This window comes from Scyliorhinus canicula, chromosome 5 (genome assembly GCF_902713615.1).
Source record: "Scyliorhinus canicula chromosome 5, sScyCan1.1, whole genome shotgun sequence".
Lineage (NCBI taxonomy): Eukaryota > Metazoa > Chordata > Chondrichthyes > Carcharhiniformes > Scyliorhinidae > Scyliorhinus > Scyliorhinus canicula.
In genome coordinates this window covers 104,186,517-104,206,424 of record NC_052150.1, presented here as the reverse complement: position 1 = coordinate 104,206,424, position 19,908 = coordinate 104,186,517, and the positions used below count along the sequence as shown (strand labels likewise).

General features: G+C 42.6%; 1 protein-coding gene across 1 annotated transcript in view; it reads left to right on the top strand.

Moving 5' to 3' along the window:
• LOC119966170 (basic leucine zipper and W2 domain-containing protein 2) overlaps window positions 1-19,908 on the top strand; it is a 60,779-nt gene that overhangs the window by 6,639 nt on the left and 34,232 nt on the right. The window contains exon 2 of the mRNA XM_038797471.1: window positions 19,791-19,855. Coding sequence (XP_038653399.1) covers window positions 19,798-19,855 — 58 coding nt within the window. The 5' untranslated portion in view covers window positions 19,791-19,797. The remainder of the gene's footprint in view (window positions 1-19,790; window positions 19,856-19,908) is intronic.

Sequence of the window (19,908 nt, the reverse complement as noted above, 5' to 3'; positions counted from 1 at the left end):
TTCTCTTGTTTATAGAGAAGATGAGTGGAGCCAAGGCGAGGTAATGAATGGATAGTTGGTGTGGTGGTGGATGATAGGGTTAGATTAGTCCTCACCAGGATTGAGGATAGTCCCAGTTAGAGCTAATTGTATTAGGCTTTCAGTTTGCTTTTTTGTTGTTGTTGCTTTGAATTTTTAGAGTCTTTACTAGTCTCCTTCGAAGGCTTGTGCCAATCATGCATCCTGGAGGGGACTGGATTCCCTCTGATTTTTTTTTCGTAGTTGGAATTTTTAGGGTTATTGGAATAGAGGATAATGTGTGTTGGTGCACAACTGGATGTGGTCGCTTTATCCCTGTTTGACTTGTTGAAGTGAGAGACTATGTTCTGTCTTCACATTGTCAGAGCCCTTCTTCAGTTTGTGTGTAGGCTCAATGGGGGTGTTAGACACCCTCCTCCGGATGGTCTTGCATATTGACTTCCTGAATGTTCTCCTCATTGTTGCTGGGCCTTCCATGGGGAGGCAGTGGCGCCCTGTCCCCTTTCTTTCAAGGGCATACAATGCTAGTCTGTGTCTAATGCTCTTGGGTTTACTTGCCGGGGAGGGTTCTTTTTCTAATCTGGGCGAGCAATGTGCTGTTGTGAGCCCCATTTTGGTCAGTGGAATGGTGTGTGTCCTGGGTGTGGTTAGTGAAGTGCAGAGCTGGCTGCTTGGTGGGCCTTGATGTGTGCTGGGTGTCATGGGGGTATTAACTGCTTTGTCTCCGTGTGCTGGACGAGGCCAATTCAGGTGCTGTGATTGGTATCCTGTTGACCTCTTGTGCTTGGGCTGTTCCTTCTCGAATGCACTTATTAGGGATATCCTGAGAGGCTGAGCTTTTTGATGTGCTTGAATATTCTTGATTTATTGATACCTTAAAAGTGCTCAAGGGTGTGGGATTAAGCCGTGTCCTTTATTGTGGTTGATATTGTGTTCCCCCGCCCCCCCCCTTTATTGTTCGTGTTCCCTTGTATGAACAAGCAGCTTTTTCTCCTCTTTGTCTTTGGGGTGGGTGACTTCTGGTTGTATCTTGGTCCTCTTTTATCCTGCGAACTGTTGCTTCTGGTAGATTTTATTACGATCCCTGATCAGACCCCAACATTGGCTAGGATACTGAACAGAAACCACAATATTTTAATTTTGTAAAACAGTGAGGAGAGGATACTTTGCTCCAGGTGTGATTTCAGGAAGAAATGGGGTATTTCAAAACCAACTTTATTCCTACCTTCTTTGACGTTATACCAGAAAATAGCTTCCAATTACCCCTTGAACAGTACTACTCAATACCGTGAATACAACACCCTTAACTGCTATTTTTATTCCACTCATACAACAAGAAATAAACCCACCTCTGCTCTCAATCCCTTTCAGCTACCAATGGCACATAGGAATACTTGCTTTACAATAAGCAATTTATTATTGTTCCTTGAGAAAGGGAGATTGACACTGCTTTAAATCAAGATCTGACTCCTGTCAAACCCATGCAGAAACTTTAGCTCTATTACTTCAGAAGATAATTCTCAGCTTGTTTCAGCCTCCCCTTGTTCTCAGACAAGTCTGCACAGAGTTAAAGACTGTTAATCTATTTTAACTAAACTGCAATGAGACCAAAACTGCTTCACTTCTGGACAAAGCTTCATTCAGATCACAACTGACCTGATTTCTGAAAAATGCCTAATGCCTTGGCCCCATCCAGCAACACCATCTTACCAAGCAGAAATCAGATTAACTCCACATGGAATTCCCTTCATCAAAACAAAATTCCATTACCAAGCCTTTTACAGTGGTTTAAATGCACCCCTGGCTCCCAAAACCTTTTTAAGCTAGGATGTCTTTTAAAACATGATTTCAGCAGCCTCACACACTAAAGGCTTTTAACTCGTTCTGCACCAAATACCTATAATGGAATACATTAGCTCACCAGGCTAAATCGCTGGCTTTTAAAGCAGACCAAGCAGGCCAGCAGCACGGTTCGATTCCCGTACCAGCCTTCCCGGACAGGCGCCGGAATGTGGCGACTAGGGGCTTTTCACAGTAACTTCATTGAAGCCTACTCGTGACAATAAGCGATTTCATTTCATTTGAAAGTCCTACATTCATCACCCTTTCCCTTTTTTATCCGGTCTTTGTTTAATGTGTTTGGAAGGTTTACAAAACTGTCCATAATCCAAATTTTTAGCTGCTGGTCCTCTCCGCATAAATCTGTAGAATGATAATTATTCTGTATTATGCCTGAGGTTGGGGTAATGTGATGTGTGGGATATGCAAAACATCCCTCTGGAACTGGACTTCTCACATATTTTCTTTGTACTTTTCTATTTTTTTATGGTGGGGTTTACGAATCTGTGATTGGTTCCTGCAGGAGCTGCCTCTGGAGTTTAGGATGGAGGCTGCCTGAAACACGATAGGAGTGGGTCGCAGGTGGACCTTCCAAATTAGGTGCCGTGGAAGGGATCCCTCTTTCAGCCTCCATGTCCCAGGAGACCCATCATTGTTCTCAGTCCCTCTTCCGGTCTTGGAAGTGTTCTGGGAGATCTACCTTCACTTTCAGGATGTCCAACTTCTTTCTTCAATAATGAGTCAGTGATATTGGATGCCTTTTTAATATGGCACCTGGACATGACGGTGGGCTGGGTTGCATTCCAGGACTGCCCCACCACTGAGTGAAGTGACTAAGTATTAAGGTTTGGTGTGTTTTCCTGCCGGGTGCCACAGTGGCCAACATTCTACATCCCTGCACCTGCCACGGCACTTAATCTCAAAATGGGAGAATCCTACCCTTAATTGTGTTGGACTGCACAGATTTTTCACTCTTGCTTCCAATTAATTGTCATCTAAAATATGGCAAGTGTCACAATAGAAAGTTTGATACTATTCTTTACACAAAAAAAATCTAAAGAACTCTTGAGAGATTTTTGTTTATGACTAATTATTTAATAACATTTGACCTCATAGAATCCGTATACTGCAGGAAGCCATTTGGCCCATCGAGTCTGCAAGTCCCTCCGAAAGAGCACTCTACCTTGGCCCATCATCCACCCTATCCCCCTAGCCGCAGCTAACCTTTTGGAAACTTTAAGGGGCAATTCACCGAACCTGGACATCTTTCGACTGTGGGAGGAAACCCATGCAGACACTGCGGAGAAAGTGCAAACTCCACACTGATAATTACACGAGGCCGGAATCAAACATTGGTCCCTGCCACTGAGACAGCAGTGCTGGCCACTGTGCTGCCATTTATTTAGTGAATTATTCCTACTTGTAACTTCTTTTAAGTTCAGTTTTGATATTGCATTTGAATATTCAGGTTTCCCAATCTTGGTGTATTTTCATGTAACCGATCCTTCTAGGAATAGTAATTCATTGCGCAATGTGTGCAAGGCGACAGTCAAAAATTTATTTTTATGCGCGTCATTGCATTGGAGTCGCTTGGACTTTGTGTTAAGCACTCTTCATTGACATTTAAATGTTTCCGATCCAATTTATGCACTGTAGTTTCATCAGTACGGAGCACCTTGGCATTGTAATGGACTCAGCACCAATTGGGTGGTTATCATACAGCCTGGTTGAAGTGCGGAAGAAACATTTGTCATTGACTTGTCATTTTAATTTAAAGATGCGCATTCATCTATCACTGTAATTCTATATTCTGACTGGTATGATTCATTAATGTGGATTTTCAGAATTAGTTGTAAAGTCATATTTGGATTGAATTGGATTTGTTTATTGTCACGTGTACCGAGGTACAGTGAAAAGTATTTTTCTGCAAGCAGCTCAACAGATCATTCAGTACATAGAAGAAAAGGGAATTAAACAAAATTCAAGAAAATACATGAGAATAAATAATAGGGCAACACAAGATATACAATGTAACTACATAAGCATTGGCATCGGTTGAAGCATACAGGGTGTAGTGTTAATGAGGTCAGTCAATAAGAGGGTCATTTAGGAGTCTGGTGACAGTGGGGAAGAAGCTGTTTTTGAGTCTGTTCGTGCGTGTTCTCAGGCTTCTGTATCTCCTGCCCAATGGAAGAAGTTGGAAAAGTGAGTAAGCCGGGTGGGAGGGACCCTTGATTATGCTGCCCGCTTCCCCCCGGCAGCGGGAGGTGTAAATGGAGTCCATGGATGGGAGGCAGGTTTGTGTGATGGACTGGGCAGTATTCACGACTCTCTGAAGTTCCTTGCGGTCCTGGGCCGAGCAGTTGCCATACCAGGCTGTGATGCAGCCCGACAGGATGCTTTCTATAGTGCATCTGTAAAAGTTGGTAAGGGTTAATGTGGACATGCTGTGAATTTCCTTAGTTTCCTGAGGAAGTATAGGCGCTGTTGTGCTTTCTTGGTGATAGCGTCGACGTGAGTGGACCAGGACAGAATTTTGGTGATGTGCACCCCGAGGAATTTGAGTTTATGCTACGGTATTAAAAATGTCCTAACTGCCTCGGCTGCTGTCTCATGGCCAGTCCATTCGCTTGCATACCCTACAAAGGTTGTCCGTTAATTAAATTAAATGAATATGAATATATCCTCAATCCAGTTCCTGGAGGAATTTTTTCACAAGTCTCCTTTAATCTTGCTGTGAGCCAATAAATGGTTTGAGACATTAAGTGCAGATGGTAGATGAAAACGTTACATCAAAGGAATTAGGGGTGCTTGTTGAAGGTTGAAATTAAGACAGTTTGACTAAAAGATGTTTATGCAGGTGATCAGATGGGGAAGGATGGAATGTTATTTGTGTTCTGGATTACTGTTTTGTGTAGAGTCTCACAGTTCTGCACCTCAATCGTGAATCCTTTGCAGAAACACCCACTATGTTATACAACATAGCATTGATAATAGTTGTTTTGTGCTATTTGTGATGATGATCTCGTGCCTTTTTTTGAAAATTTAGCGTGCCCAATTATTTTTTTCCAATTAAGGGGCAATTTAGTGTGGCCAATCCACATGGGGGTGAAATCCACGCAGACACTGGGAGAATGTGCTAACTTGACACACAGTGACCCGGGGCCGGGATGGAACCCGTGTCCTTGGCGCCATAGGCAGCAGTGCTCACCACTGGGCCACCCGTGCTGCTCTTTTTAAAAATAAACAGGCTTAAATAAAATTAAATGTTAATTTAACATTTTGATGATTTGGAATTTTCTAAAGAATGTTGATCCAAATCAGAAAATTGACTTCCAAGGAATTCCTCAGCTCAACCATCTAGATGAGTAGATTTAGCGGACCACTGGGAGGGTCGGGATTGGAGGCGGGGGGGGGGGGGGGGGGGGGGGGTAGCGTTGTGGTGGTTAGATATTCCGCAAATTAGCAAGTCTTTGTTATCAGTTCTCCCATATAGAAAGTCCAGGTGTCATACTACTGTGAGGAACATTGACCATTCACGTATTTGTAATTACATTGCTGTAAATATTTACAGTGCAAATGTTCTTCCCAATCCTCTTTCCTGGAGACATTAATTGAACGGCAATATACAGTGTAACCCATGAAAGTGGCCACCCGTGATAAAAAGGACCCTTGGCAACAGTCCCAACTAGATTCTGTTATAAGAGAAACAAACAGGGCAGCACGGTGGTGCAGTGGGTGAGCCCTGCTGCCTCGCGGCGCTGAGGTCCCAGGTTCGATCCCGGCTCTGGGTCACTGTCCGTGTGGAGTTTGCACATTCTCCCTGTGTTACAAACAAAGAACAAAGAAAATTACAGCACAGGAACAGGCCCTTCGGCCCTCCCAGCCTGCGTCGATCCAGATCCTTTATCTAAACCTGTCGCCTATTTTCCAAGGATCTAAAGAACAACGTTTGCGTGGGTTTCGCCCCCACAGCCCAAAGATGTGCAGGTTAGGTGTGTTGGCCACGCTAAATTGCCCCATAATTGGAAAAAAATAATTGGCTACTCTTAAATTTTAAACAAAATAACAGAAACAAACCCCCTTGAAACCACAGACACTCGCACATAAACTTTAAAAAAATCTTTATATTGGCATTTTCAATTTTACATAAAACTTTGCATCTAATATTTACAGTTGATGCAGTTCTTGTGTACATACAACCGTTCTTGAAGTTTTGATTCCTCCTTGGTATCCCCCTCTTTCGTTCTGAATGTTCTGTCCCCGAGTTCCTGTTCTGCCCTTTTTCCCCCTCTCCCCTTTGTGGTTTGTGTTGCAGGCCTTGTGGGTTCGGGATTGATCCTTCCCGCCCCCTTCTCCACCTCCTGCGACCCCCCCGCCCCCCCCCCCCCCCCCCCCCCCCCCCCCCCCCCCCCCACACACACACACACATACTTCTCCCTGTAGTTCCCTTTCATAAACTATTATCAACAGCTTTCAGTGCGCCAAGTCAGTTTACTACCTGAACATTGGACATGCAGGTAGATACGAGGCAGAAGTGCATTAAAGAAACAGCTTGTGTGTATGGCAATTTTTTTAATTCAGCATGCCTAACAGAAGCGGATCCTACATATTTCGTTGACACAGGGCCGAAGAAGTTTGTCTGCTGCTATGGATGCTGGATAAAAGGTCAGTTTTGCACAAAACAAAACGAGCTGCCAGTTTGGAATGGTGCAAGAAGTTGGTAATTGGAAGGCCTGGAATTGTGGGCACTGGCCTAAACATGCAGAGGGTGCTAAACATGCCGAGGGGAGTTATGCAGAACTCCTGGGATCCTTATAAGTTGGCCGGGGAGGTAAAGACTCGAATGAGCACTGGGGGACTGAGATGGTGATGTTGGGAGAGGGTTTGTCTTGGGGTGGAGAGAGTGGTTTCTTCTTCCCTGGTACATGCCTTCTCCTGTTCAGCCGTTCACAGGTGGTCTCCTGGCTCATGGGATTTCTCACCCAGCAGCTGCTGGTGCAAAGCCATAAAGTTCCTGAGCCACACGGGATCCTTGTGAAAGTTATATTGGTCATGTGATATGATGTCATGTGACCCAACTTGTGTTCAGAACATCATAATTAATGCTCCAGGAATGCCTCCAATGAGAATGAATAGCCCTACCCCACCAGTCCACCCAAGTACGAGCACTACTAACCGCTCTGTATCGCCACCATCCCCAGCTCTTCAAACACTATTTGGCGCAGGAGGAGGGAAATCTTGGAAAGGGGTCTGCAGGACATTAGATCTCCCCCACCCAGCCTTAATTTGGCTTTTGCAGGCTCTCATCACAGGATTGAGGCATCAGTCCCTGAAGAGAAAAGGGCCAAGGGAAGCATCTAGACGAGAAAACCCAGCAAAACAGAAGATGGACTGAAATTACATCCTACTGGCTGAACTGCAGAATTACACACAGTCTCAAATGAGAGTGGGGGCAAAAAAGAAAATCCTGGACTACGAGGTTCACTTTAAGTCAATGATTGATTTGATAATAGCGACACGCAAAAATAAAGGACACCTGATTTAAGTCCTTTAGTTATGCTAAATTATAGATTTAACAGTAGTTCCCACAGGTATCATCAGTTTATCGATGCTGTGCCCACATGGTCAATCACATGTTAGTCTAGATAATGTATCAGGTGGTGACTGACGATATGGGGGGGGGGGGGGGGGGGGGGGGTTCACTGAATAACTATCAATCTTAGAAAATCTGGCTGATTTCTCTCATTTCGTTAACTGGGGAACTAAACATTCTGTAAAGTAAGTGGCACTAAAACTGGCTGGTTGAAGTTAGAATAACTGTGATTAGAATCAGGAATTGAGCCTGAGACCTCACCAGTTATAAGTCTGCGCCAGCACTTAAGTTCCAAGTTGTACTGCCACCAGGGTTCATTACTTTTATTTTTTTATTCGATGTGCTTATTTTATTTCGGTCAAATCAAAATACCATGGATCAGTAACTGAACCAGTTGTGGAGAATTAGAAATTACTATTTCAAAAGTGGCAATAATCTGTTCATCAGATATGGGTATAGAAGAAAATAGCAGGAAGGGACATCTCAGTCTGTCCCTTGTTCTTATATGCTGGTTGTTTCGTGCACTTAGTGTAATTTTGTTCTCTACTTGAAGCAATGGTTATTTGTCTGTGTTGGCCAATAAATCAAGTCGCCGTAGTCCCAGATCCATAGGCTGCTTTCCCCTTTAACAGGGAGGGCTGACTATTGGTGATTTAACCTGAGGATCATCACTTCTCAGACAAGGGGCAAGGTTGAAAAGGCAGTGCCTTCATGAATAACCTCAGCCGGTGCGGGAATTGAACCCATGCTGCTGGCCTCGCACTGCTTCACAAACCAGCTGTCCGGCCAACTGAGCTATGCAATTCTACAGAGCATTCTCAGATAATGATACAAGAGCAGAGTTGCCAGGCCCAGTGCCCTGCCGGGTACAAATGAACACAAAAAACCTATGACGTAAGAAGTACATTCAAAAGTTCATATCTTCCACCTTTTTCCATGAGTTTTATTTTTTGTGTGCTGCCTTGAATTGATTTTCTGCCTGCTAGTTTGTTGTTCAGAACAATTGTGATAATAAAAACACGGAGTTAAAGTAGAAATAGTTCAACCTTCAATATTGGATACATGTGCGGCAGCTGGCTATGGGCTGATGTAACAATGGCTCGTCTTACAGCAAGAGAGCCAACTGAAATCTTTATTAATGAGAGAAAGAAGCCTCCCAAGGACAGCGATTTGTTTATTTGAAAAAAAAGGGCTACCCTGTTCTCCGTAATGCTGTAATTTGGAATGAAAAATCAGTTATGATGATTTTTAATCATTTATGTTCATTCACAAGGGAAAAATATACTAAATAGTTATTAGTTCGCAGTGAGACACAGATCTACAGAAGGATTTGGGGAGATAATAAATATTGAGACAAAGGCTACTTAATGGAAGCCATCTGGAGCTAAAAGCTAAATTTTTCCTTTGATCTGTTCACATTTCTTTTCATAGTACTATAAGACGTATCATACTAAGTTTGTGGCACGCAGGGATCTACTGAATATGACTATCTATTTGTCAAATTATACACTAATTATAGTGGATGATGTTGCATGTTTCACAGGACAGTTCAAATAAGGGATTCGTTTTGTTCTTCTAAAATAAGATTTCAAGTGTTCTGAACCTCTGGCATATCCTTGTTTTACTTGGAAAAAAGATGCAATGGCATACGTCATTATGGTGCCAGTGCCATTTTTCTTAAAAGGTAAAATGTTATTTATTCTTTCATCGGGTGTGGGTGCCAAAGGCAAGGCAGCATTTGTTGCTCTTGAACTGAGTGGCTTCCTGGCCCATTTTAGAGAGCAGATTAAGAACGAACTAGATTGTTGTGGGTATGGAGTCACAGGTAGATTAGACCAGGTAAGGATGGCAAGGATCCAAGGAAAGTTACTGAACCAGATAGCGTTTTATGAAATTTTTAAAACATTCCCATGATCTCTAAATATAGCAAAAAAAAAACCCAAGATGCATTAACTACTAGTCTACATTGCTTCCAGCTCAAAATCTTACTGAGGATTCTACACTCGTTAATTATCTCTAATTAGTCTAATAACAACAGCAGTAGGCCATTCAGCCATTCAAACTTTAATATATTCTGCCATTCAATTAGGCAGTGGCTGATCCCGACTTGAGCTCCATTTGCCTACCTTCTTGGCACCAGGCAGGGCACCCCAAAGGGTTGCTTTGTGCTGCAGTCTGTGTAACGTTACATAGCTGCAAGGTTTTGGACTTGCAGGAGAAACATGTTCTAGAGATCAGATACCCTCTGGATGATGTAAAGGAGGTGGTGGCATAGGGGTATTGTCATTAGACTGGTCATCCAGAGACCCAGGGTAATACCTGCGGAGCCAGGTTCGAATTCTGCCAGGGCAGATGGTGGAAATTGAATCCAATAAATATCGAATCATAATATCTGGAATTAGAAGTCTAATGATGACCATAAAACCATCATTGTCGTAAAAAATAACCCAGCTGGTTCACTAATGTCCTTCAGGGAAGGAAATCTGCAGTCCTCACCTGGTCTGGCTTACATGTGACTCCAGATCCACAGCAACGTGGTTGACTTTTAAATGCCCTCGCAATAACGCATCAAACTGCTACAAAATCAATAAAAGGATTGCAGTGGTTCAAGAAGGCAGCTCACCACCACCTTCTCGAGGGCAATTAGGGATGGGTAACAAATGCTGGCATAGCCAGCGAAGTCCACATCCTGTAAAAAATGGATGTTTAAAAATTGCTAAGGAGGCGGGTGGTGGTAAGGGTGCTGCACTAGTGATGCCCTTATTAAGGTTTACTTTGGTTGCTCCAGTGGAGTAGTGCTGCAAATATGGCAACGTTTACTTTTCCATCACTCCGCGCCCATTTCCCTCGCCATGACACTGACATGAACAGGCCTGCAAACATACAGCCTAACCCCTCATCCTTTGAACATCTTGCCCCTCCTAAAATCCCATCCGTTGGTCTTGATAAATGCATGTCTTCCAATTCATCATCAAACAACTTAAAAGCCATCTTGTCACATAGCGAACAAGAATGGGCAAGATGGTAAACAGTGGAAGCATTTATTTGCTTTAACTTTGCAACAGAAACTTGGCAATTACATTTTAACTTGTACCCACATGCATACCCTTTGTGCCACTGCAAAGCCTTACTCTTCCTTTTCCTACCACTCCCATGTGGTGCTTCCCTTGTGATCTGAACAAAGATAGAGGCAGGCTGTTCAGATCCCTGCTCTGAATGGTGTGCCCTTGCTTGATGATCTCTGGATTTTAGTGCTCATGAGGATGAAGGTGCAATACTCCGATGCACTTTGAGTGATTCCAAGGAAGAAAATGATAATGAGAGCAATGCAGCACCAGCTGCTCATACTGCTGTGGAAGATACCCTTTTTAATGTAGGTTCACTTAAGTTGCACCAATAGAACATGATATGTGCAGCAGCTAATCTGTCTATCATAATCTCACCATCTCACAGCAAAGCCTTGTACAATGGTAGCAAGAATTCTTTATTCTTGTACTCTGGTCCCCATGCAATAAAGGCCAATATAATATTTACTTGCTGCACACGCGTGCTGTTTTTATGTTCCTTGTAAAAGTTCACCCAAGTCTCTCTGAATGTTGACATTTAAAAGCTTCCTGTGTTTTGAAACGTATTCCGCTTTTCTGTTCTTTCAAAGTGAATAACCTCACACTTTGTCACATACATTATATTCTGTCTGCTACCTTGTTGCTCACTCACTGAATCTGTCTATGTCTCTGTGTCCTCTTCACAGTTTTCATTCCTAGCTAACTTTGTATGCAAGATGCAAGAACAAAATAATGAATTTGTATAGGTAATTTCCAATATAAATGTGGACTGGACATTATGATCAAAATTGTTAATACAAAGTTTGACACATTTAAGCATATTTATCAATGCCTAGTTCAAGTCTAGAATGACAATCAGATGATTGTAAGTCATCCGTGCTCAGTGATGTATCTTCCACATCAGACATGAATCATAGCATGTGTTCAGTGGCTGCAACTGCCACAGTGCAGCCTGTAAGAAACATCTGATCTTATATGCAATACATTTTCATGACTGTGGTGAATTGTGATCATTAAATGAATGTAGACAAATACAGATTTAACTAGCTTTGTTTCAGAAATCATGATTCAATCGGCTGTAAAACTTTAAAAATTGGAATAAAGATTATTACCTCCCTCCCTAACATCGTGCATTTTTTTTAAAGTATCACCATCCTGATCTTGTGGGTATCTACCGATTTTTAAAATGAGTGGGAGTTGTAAAGAATTCCGTATATAACCAGTATGAAAATCGCAGTGCATACCAGTATTGTTAAATCCACAGCCAACAAATGCCTGAACTAATTCATTGTGGCATGAACAAAATTTCATCAGGGTCTTCTTGATGTGGAAATTAGCTGGAAGTGTTACAACCTGAAATGGAAGCAATTTATATTGCACAAACCTAAACTTCAATGAAGCTTGGAAAAGCTGCTTGCTTAGTTCTGCATACTAAGGTACCCAAAAGCATTGATTCAAGTATTTGTAGTTACCTTACATAATGTAATGCAGAAGCTGCACAATACATCAAACTGGTGAAACATTGTGTTCTTTATGTACAATTACTGTCAATGTTATACAATTTAGCCAAGATTGTCTTTCTCTATTACTTGAGTGACATCAATTGGAATGCAAAATTAACTTGTACCTTTTAACCCAACACACAATGCATGGGTTTAGACTGTTTATTTTATTTTGTGTAAATTTCAGTGAATTGGATATGCATGTGCAAGCATGGTAATGCAGTGATTATTCCAGTTTCTGAACAGTTAATGCTTCATGACATTTTAAGCACATGTTAACCACGGTATTCAAGTGTTAAGCTGGGGTGGCACAGTGATTAGCACTGCTGCCTACAGCGCTGAGGACCCGGGTTCGATCCCGGCCCAGGATCACTGTCTGTGTGGAGTTTGCACATTCTCCCCGTGTCTGCGTGGGTTTCAGCCCACAGCCCAAAAATGTGCAGTTTAGGTGAGTTGGCCACTCTAAATTGCCCCTCAATTGGAAAAAAAAATAATTGGGTACTTAAAAGTATTAAGCTTATTTTTAAATTCAGCAATTCCGTTGGTCAGTGGCTGAGCATCGTGAATGTGTATGTACAGCAAAGAATAGATTAGTTACTTTATTACAATTTTATTGGACCACTGTAAATATATCTCAAGATGATTTTGGAGTAATAAATGAACAGTTTAGTGTTTTGATTGCACAGTCATAATTTGGAAAATGTATTAAATCTCAGTTCAAACATCAATCTTTTGAATTTATGCGTTACAGATATTCAAATTTATAGCCCTTGTATTTATTTGTATATTAATGTGCAACAATTCTGACTCTTAGTATAGATGATGGGGGCCTGTGGCTTTCACCACATGGTTTTAATACAGTGTGAGATATGCATGTGCGAATGGAGAGTGTGGGAAATTGTGTATATCAGAGCTTGGAAAAATATCTGATTTGTAGTCTGAGTCACAAGGCAATCAAAAACATTCGTGGGAAGCTGTACTGAAATGAGATGGAATGTTACTGCATATAATAATTGTATGTCCTTTTGAGACCTACTGAGAGTCCTGATGATAAACTTATTATTAGATTAATGCCAGCAGGAACACATGGTTCTTCTTGCAGTGCCAAAAATAATATTATGTACAGTGTCATTTACTGCTCTGTGTCATTACCAAATATGTAATTAATAGAAATAAATTAAAAAGGAATTTAATGTGTGACCCTAATTTTCATTTCTCATTATTGAGTCTCTTTGCATTTCAGCAAATGCTGCAATATCAATTTTTTTTTTTTTAAAGATAGTTTTGTATATGGTTTGTGTGACTGTCTTTTTAACTTTGATTTCACTTGCTCCTTGAGACTCCGATTATTTGTTTGATCTGCTAAGGATAAAAATAAAGATGTGTGGAAGCAGTGTGGTGATCTCCCGGAATTCTTCTGAACAAGCAACCTAAAACTAGTCAAGCTCCAGCCTTTCAAACTATAAAATAAGCTATAGAAACAACTGGCATCAGCTACATGGGTTTTCTCTTCATGTTGCTTAGTAATCTTTATTTCAGATGCTAAGAGAGTAGATTTATTGTTGTATGCCACACAATTATTTTGATTTGACACGTTGTACTCCAATATAGTTTAATTAAAATTGCTGACGCACAGTTTGTTGATTGGGCTGTGTGTGAGGAAAAAAGTGTCACAGCAAGTAAATATATATGGAAATCAATGATGAAATGCACGAGATAAGAATGGACAATGACTGAGTTGATTTACGCTTGCTCTTTTAATTGTCCTCTCATATAAATGTTCTTAAATTGTTATGTAAAGACTCTTCAGGGACCCACGACACAGGACTGGCTTTGTGGTGGGCAACCATCCAGGAAGTCAAAAGTCAAGCGGAATCAAATGAGGGGTAGCCAGAGATGTGTTATACTCCCTACTGTACTCTTGCTCATCTCCTGCTCCCTTCGTGTTTTCTATATTCTACTTTGTTCCTGCTCCTGCTCTCCCGGTGCTCCTCCCGAGGATAGGCAGACCGCAGTGAGAAACTCTCACACCCAACTCACTGAAATCTGCAATTGATACCTATTTGCTTCAAAACGTTATTAAAACACCCCTACATGAAGTACTTTCATATCATGTACATTATACAGTACTTTAATTAGATGGAGGTGGTAGGGGCATGTGATTACTCATTTGGAAAGGCATCCATCAACATAGTTTGAGAACCAGTGCTCCAGTAGATGAGTTGGTATGCCTCTTGCACACAGGCTTCTTTTAGGGCTGCCTTTGGTCATACAAAATACCAGGGAACAACTGTGGAGGCAGGAGAAGAAGACTACCATGGCTAAAATTCATATTTTAAAAATATATATTTCTCTTTGTCCTTCCCCAAATGAAGCATAGTCAAGAGTTCACAAAACAACTAATTACCTGTATTAAAGACTTTGTTTGAAATCTGATACAGGTGTGCAACTGTTGGATTTCTGCTTTCAATCAACATGAGAAATGATTTTTGTCTCCATTTGGTATCTCATGCTGAAGACCAAGCCTGGATGAAATATTTATTGAGTAAAATTTGACTAGAAATTAATATCCTACTGGTTCAGGTATTCATATGTTTAAAAATATTATATACAAAGCTCCAGTTCATTGTACACGATGAGGAAGATAACCTGCAGACAAACTTGATAACTATTGTTCTTGCCACAAGACACAATCCGCCGATGTCCCCGAATAATCATGGCCAAGAAAAGAAAATTATCGCTTTACAAACAGGGACGATATAATAACAGATCACTGGAGCTCTAATAGTGTCTGAGCTTTGGGGTGCTGCAAAATATATTGATTAATTTGTTATTACCTCCGCTACTGAAGGTGGGCAAGGGAATGCTTTTGCCCTCGTTAGCCTGTCTGTAAATATAATATAAAAATTATTGGATATATTCCAGCAAAATGTGATGCGCCGGTATGGCTCAAGGACGAACTGATTAGTTAGTGGCAAAGATGTGAATCCAGATCTGGATCCTGGAAATTTTTATTAAACGGCTTGGCAGAGGTATGTACTCTACTGAGTGCCCTCTTTTTAGTTTTTGTTTCGTCTCTTTACTTGTTTTTAATGGTATTGGTTGAGGAGGAATGTAAGTCTCCAAAGTAAGCTGCTTCACAAATAATGCATGGGATCATTAATGTCCACTTCAGCTATTGGAGCAGCTGGATGATAGAAGAAAGGTGTGGGAGATGGTGGCTAGGCAATGGCTACATGATTCGGTTTATATATTTTTTAAAAAATGTTTAATACTTTCACTTCCCCCCCCCCCCCCCCCCCCCCCCCCCACCCCCCCAAGGGTTAGAACTTAATTAGGTAAAGGTCTACCATCCATTAGACCATCCAATAGAGGTGCACAGCCTCCCAAGTGGACAGGATATTAGGATGCTTGTGAAAAGGTTCTGTAAGCATTCCTTGTGCAAGGCAGTAGCGTTTCTGTTTTCAAACCAGAATATCAGCCAATCCTTAAAACATGCAGCTTTCTTGGTAAATACCCTCCAGCCTTTCCCAAACCCAAAATTCCAGAGAACATTGCTGTTTGTCCTCTGTGTTGGGCTTTAAATAAATCCTTGTGTATTGGACATCACTCTTCCTATGTTGTTAGGTGAATTGGACATTCTGAATTTTCCCTCTGTGCACACCAACAGGCGCCGGAATGTGGCGACTGGGGGTTTTCACAGTAACTTCATTGCAGTGTTAATGTAAGCCTACTTGTGACAATAAAGATTATAATTAATCTCCAAATCGAGTGACACAAGTCTGTCCCTACCTGTCACCTTCAATAACTCACTGCCCTCAAAAGCTATTGATGCCGGAAAGCGGGTAGAACATCCGCCGTGTTACATATCTGCCATTTTTTCCCTCCCTCTCCCCTCTTTTTCCAGCCCGTTCCAGGGTGCCAAAATTTGACCCTTTGTGTCACTTCTGCTTTTTCATAATAAGAATAATCTTTATTGTCACAAGTAGGCTTACATTAACACTGCAATGAAGTTACTGTGAAAAGCCCCTAGTATCGCAGAATTAGATTTGCAAATTCCAAGCAATAATATTTGAGTTACAGGTGGAGACAACTGCAAGTATTGGAGATCAAATACCAAAACCCTTTTTGAACAGTGCAAGGAGAGGACAGATTCCAAAATGAAAGCATTTTGAATTATCTGGACCAGTTATGTAAATATTGCAGCAAGTTGCTCACCTCCTGATTCTTCAGAGTGTCTCGCCATCCCCAGGCTCTGACATTCAGAGGCTGATGGAGTACTGTCCCTTTGCCTGGATGGATGCAGCTGCTCGATACGTTTGCTTGATCCACCCGTTAACGACCTTAAGCATCTGCTCACTGCACCACCATTGCACTATGTATGCAGTGTGCGGTATTTACAGGTCACCCAGGCTCTTTTGACAGCACCTTGCTGATCTTTGACCTCCACCATCTGGAAGAACTCAGGAATCAAATGCATACGCACACCATGACTATTCATCTCAACTTGAAAATACATTGTCATTCCTTCACTGTCACTGGGCCAAAATCCTGGCAATCACTACCTAACAGCATTGTGGCTTTACCCTCATTTCATGAGCTTCAGCGAATCAAGTAGAAGGCTTACCACCATGTTGATCTGATGTTCTAAACAAATATTAGCAGTGAGTAGGTAATTTGGTTGGAAAAATGACTAGATAGTCTCTGTTTTCAACTGAGCTAGTGAAAATTTGTCATGAGCAGAACAACAATTTTCCAGGCAAACTGAACAGACATTGTTGAAGAAGAATTCTGAAATCTACAGTTCCAGATAATCAAGGTGTCATGTGAGAGGCCTTTTAAGAAAAGTGCGTTTTATCAAATGACTGCAGTGATGTTATTGTGTGTGTGGAGCTGGGATGTTAAATAAGGTGTTTAGATCATTTGATAACTGTTCTCTGTAGAGAATTCAAACCTACTGGGTGGGATTCTCCGACCCCCCGCGAAACGCCGGGGGGCGGCGTGAATCCCGCCCGACGGCGGCTGCTGGATTCTCCGGCGCCGGATTATCAATGGGGGCGGGATCATGCCGCGCTGGTATGGGGCCGTTGGTAGCTCACTCTTCCCCCCCCCCCCCCGGCCCCCGGGCCATTCTCTGCCCCATGATGTGCCGAGTGGCCGCCCGTTTTCGGCCAGTCCCACCGGTGTAAATTAGACCAGGTCCTTACCGGCGGGACCTCGCTTTGCGGGTAGCCTGCCAAGTCCTCGCACGGGGGGGAATCCGGCCTGGCCCGCGGTCGGGGCCCACCAATCCGCGGACTCTTTCCCTCCGCGCCAGCCGATGTAACGGTCCACCATGGCCGTCGCGGAGAAGAACCACCCTGCGCATGCGCTGGGATGATACCAGTACTGCTTGCGCTCCCGTGCATGCGGCAACTCGCGCTGGCCGGCGGAGGCCCTTTGGCACCGGTTGGCACGGTGCCAACCCCGCCAGCGCCGGCTAGCCCCTGAAGGTGCAGAGGGTTCCGCACCTTCTGGGTGCTCCAATGCCGGAGTGGTTCACGCCACTCCTCGGCGCTGGTGCGGCCCGCCCGCCGGATAGCGGAGAATCACGGCCACTGTCTTTGTTAAAAAGTGTTTTGGCTTATGGATGTTGTTAGGAAAGGTACTAAGCATTACCTATAGAGTACTGTATCTTTTTGGAGGGTTATTAGTGTTGGTAGTTGATGAGATGTTTACTGTGTGTTTATAAAATGTTAACTGGATTCATAGAATAAACATTGTTTTGTTTTAAAAATACTTTAGATCTCTGTTGCACACACCTGAAAAGTGGGCCCTTGTGCTCCCCATAACCAAAACCTATTAAAAGATTGTGGGTCAGGTGAACTCCGTGATATACTTTGGTGTTCTCTAAGCCAGGCATTTTCAAAGTCGGGGTCACGACCCGCGGGAGGGTCGCGGAGCTGTGTCGAGGCGCTCCCGATTGTTCAGATTCGCACACAACAGACGCAGCAGCCGGCTTTCAATAATGCCGACACCAAGCGGCCATCAAAATGGTGGCCACGAACATATTAACAAATGCGGGCAAACCGCGCATTTGTGGAACAGTGTGGTTCTGTGAGCTCTAATAAGGAAAACTGATCAGCTAGCATTTAAAGGCAAGATTTCTCCCAAAATGTCAAGGTACTTTTTTTCTAATTCAGTTATGAATTTCTATTTCTGATCCCAAAACCGACTGAGCTACCAGCACCTAAGTAGCCAATCCTGTGTTTCACTGAATTCTATAGAATATACCACCAAATTGGCCATACCACAAAATTGGCCAAATCAGCCCGTGTCGACATTCTTGCTTCATTTGGAACACAATTGAGCATAAGGCACCATTCATACAGGAGAGAAAACAAGTGGAGAAACAAAAGAACATACTGACCAGCCAACCAGCCCACACCTCGGAATTGAATTAAATGCAAATTGATACAGGAGCAAATACTTTATCCCTCATGTCTTTCAAAATATATATTTTTTAAATTTAGAGTGCCCAATTCATTTTTCCAATTAAGGGACAATTTTGCGTGGCCAATCCACCTACCCTGCCCATCTTTGGGTTGTGGGGGTGAAACCCACGCAAACACGGGGCGAATGTGCAAACTCCACACGGAGAGTGACCCAGAGCTGGGATCGAACCTGGAACCTCGGTGCCGTGAGGCAGCAGTGCTAGCCCACTGTGCCACCATGCTGCCCTATGTCTTTCAAAATATGAAGCAGCTACTGATTTGTCCAGTTGGACAGAAAAGCAGCAAATGGAATACAACCCAGGGAAGTGTGAGGTGATGCATTTGGGGAAGTCAAACAAGGCAAAGAATTACACAATAAATGGGACGATACTGAGAAGTGTAGAGGAAGGGAGGGACCTTGGAGTGAATGTCCACAGATCCCTGAAGGTAGCAGGACAAGTTGTCAAGGTGGTTAAGAATGCATCTGGAACCCTTCCATTTATTAGCCAAGGTAGGTTTGCGCAATCGGAGAAGCAGAAGATTTTTTAACGCAATGTAATCTTCCTGCCTGAAGGGAGGCAGAGAGCAGGTCACATGCTTTCGGCGCGATTGCGATTCCTCCATTTGGCAGCAGCAAACCATGTAAGAGAAAATGGTGGGTGGCGAAAGTCGGCCGGTGTGGGTCACGAAGGTTGTCCAGTTGGTAAAAAGGGTCCCCGGAAAACAAGTTTGAAAAACCCTGCTCTAAAGCCTGGCCCATAACAAAGGATCTTCTAATGAAACATCAATGATAGATTAATGAGACGTAATAATAATCTTTTTATTGTCACTAGTAGGCTTACATTAACACTGCAATGAAGTTACTGTGAAAAGTCCCTAGTCACCACATCGGCGCCTTTCAGGTGCACAGAGGCAAATTGAACAAGCAATAAACAGGAAATAAGATGATAAGATTTATAAGAATGATTTTTGGAGATGGTTCTCAAGTTAAAGTATTTAGAATAGAACTTGCTTGAAAATAAAATTCTTCGGAGGCTACCATTCCACAGCAGAGAAAGCTGTTCTTCACTGGCTGTGGTGTGAAAGGTAAGTGAAAGAATACCACATGGATAAAATTCCTTCAATTTCTTATCCAGCAGTCACATGCCAGGGTTCTATATGGTAGCTGCCTACCTGGTAGCACAACTAAGATTGGGAACTTGAGGTAGAAATGTTCAATTTGTTACCTTGTGAACTAGCATGGATTCTATTTTGGTACTGGATTCTGCTGTGTTTAATTTATTTTTTAATCCGACAGAAAGTTTATGAGTAAGTTGCAGAAGCCAGTGCTAACAGGCCAGAGGTTCAAGACCAGGAAGAGGGGTAAGCTTTCCAACCTCATTCTTTCACTCGTGAAATAGGATACATCAAGGTCG